The 1,680-nt window shown below is 28.8% G+C and overlaps 1 protein-coding gene across 1 annotated transcript in view; it reads right to left on the bottom strand.

The window, feature by feature from the left end:
* Positions 1-761: 761 nt before the first annotated feature.
* LOC108690862 (STI1-like protein) overlaps positions 762-1,680 on the bottom strand; it is a 1,574-nt gene continuing 655 nt past the window's right edge. The window contains exons 2-5 of the mRNA XM_018198374.1: positions 1,494-1,680; positions 1,260-1,413; positions 1,093-1,193; positions 762-971 (exon numbers count right to left, since the gene is read on the bottom strand). The exon at positions 1,494-1,680 is cut by the window's right edge and continues 8 nt beyond it. Coding sequence (XP_018053863.1) covers positions 771-971; positions 1,093-1,193; positions 1,260-1,413; positions 1,494-1,680 — 643 coding nt within the window. The 3' untranslated portion in view covers positions 762-770. The remainder of the gene's footprint in view (positions 972-1,092; positions 1,194-1,259; positions 1,414-1,493) is intronic.

Raw genomic sequence — 1,680 nt, 5'->3', positions numbered from 1 at the left:
ATTATTTAAATAATAATAATAATATAATATATTTCAATTAAAATATTTAATTTCAAGAGATATACATTCACTCTTCATATTATAAATATAAAGTGCAGAAAGAATAAGAAGACATGCGACGTAAACACACATACACATACGCGCGCGCACACATACAGGTTTATTTTAATACACTTATATACTTCGTTGTTCATTGTAAGAATCAATAGCAAGAGACAATGTTTCTTACCAAGTTTCTAAGTCGTAAGAAATGCAAATGTGATGCAAATATAATGTTCTTCAGTATTTCGAATAAATACTATTTTGAAGAGAATACATTTATACTTCATTATGAGTTATATGATAATCAGATGTAATGATAGTGTGTATATAATTAATTATTAATTAATTTCTTATCGCAGTTATCTTTTTTGTGGATTACATAAATTATTCGTCATGTACTATGTGAAAAAAGAGACTAGTAAACTCGTAAATGAATCATCTATTTTTGATATAAATATTCGCTTTATATACTTTTATAAAATTAAAAATAATATAAAATAATATATAAAATATATTCCAATTTTTTCAATAATAACAGCGTTCAATGATAAACATCAGTAAGTAATAGTCATAGTCAAACATTAGTTTTATCCGTAACATTATTTTTACATATTGATAGTAAAAATGTTACTGTATTTCTTAATTAAAAATATTGAAAGTACATTAAAATAATTTATCAATAAAAAAATTATCATTTTTCTTTGCAGAATTATTGCCCAATTTGTACTTTACCGTTCTTTTTTCTTTATATCGGTACTTTCTTTTACATAAATATCATTCAATTCATTGGCTTCTAGCAAGCAGTGAGGAAAATCTCCTTCTATTAAGACTGACTTTCTTTGGTGTTTTAAAAAATAACGAAGTCCTTTTGCGATGCCAAAGCCAATCATAGCTATAGTCATCGTTAATAACGCCATCAGTAGAGGATGCTGTAGCAGAATAAAAGAATTATATCGCACACATTATATCGCACAGCAATGACAAAAAAAATATAATTACGATTACTATTACTAATAATAATTTAAAAAAGTATAAAGTACGAATCAATACCGTTAAAGTGGGCTTGTTTGTAAAAACATAGTCGGCAATCACAACTGTGACTCCTAATATAATACCAACGCCAGCTCCAAGCCATGGGATCTGTTGATCAGCTGTGAAACATTATTTTATTACGTTCCAATTTTCATAGTTCCAAGATAACTCTGTGCACCATGTACCTCTTCTGTCTTTAATCAATGATTTCGACGCTTTGTTCATCGCTTCTAAAATCTTAGGCTCGTTTGGTTGCAAGGATAGAGCTTTATTATAAGACTCAAGCGCTTCATTATAAGAGAATAGTTTCAGTTCAACCTCGCCCTTCCTAAAGTAACCCTGAAACAGATAAACATATTGAGAAATTTATTCCTTTTTTAAAATCAAGATCTGCAGGAAATATATATCCTTTTACATACTTTTGACCAGTCAGGCTTTAGTCGAATGGTTATCAGAGCATCATTCAAGGCGTCACGATATCGTTCCAACATTAAGAAAGTAAAGGATCTGTTGCTGTAGAGAGAATAATTTTTTGGATCCAGCTTAATTGCTTGTGAGTAATGAATCATTGCCTTCTGATATTTTTTCTCCCTAACACATGCATTT

Source organism: Atta colombica, unplaced genomic scaffold (genome assembly GCF_001594045.1).
Source record: "Atta colombica isolate Treedump-2 unplaced genomic scaffold, Acol1.0 scaffold105, whole genome shotgun sequence".
Classification (NCBI taxonomy): Eukaryota; Metazoa; Arthropoda; class Insecta; order Hymenoptera; family Formicidae; genus Atta; species Atta colombica.
This window is presented reverse-complemented; position numbering and strand designations above follow the sequence as displayed.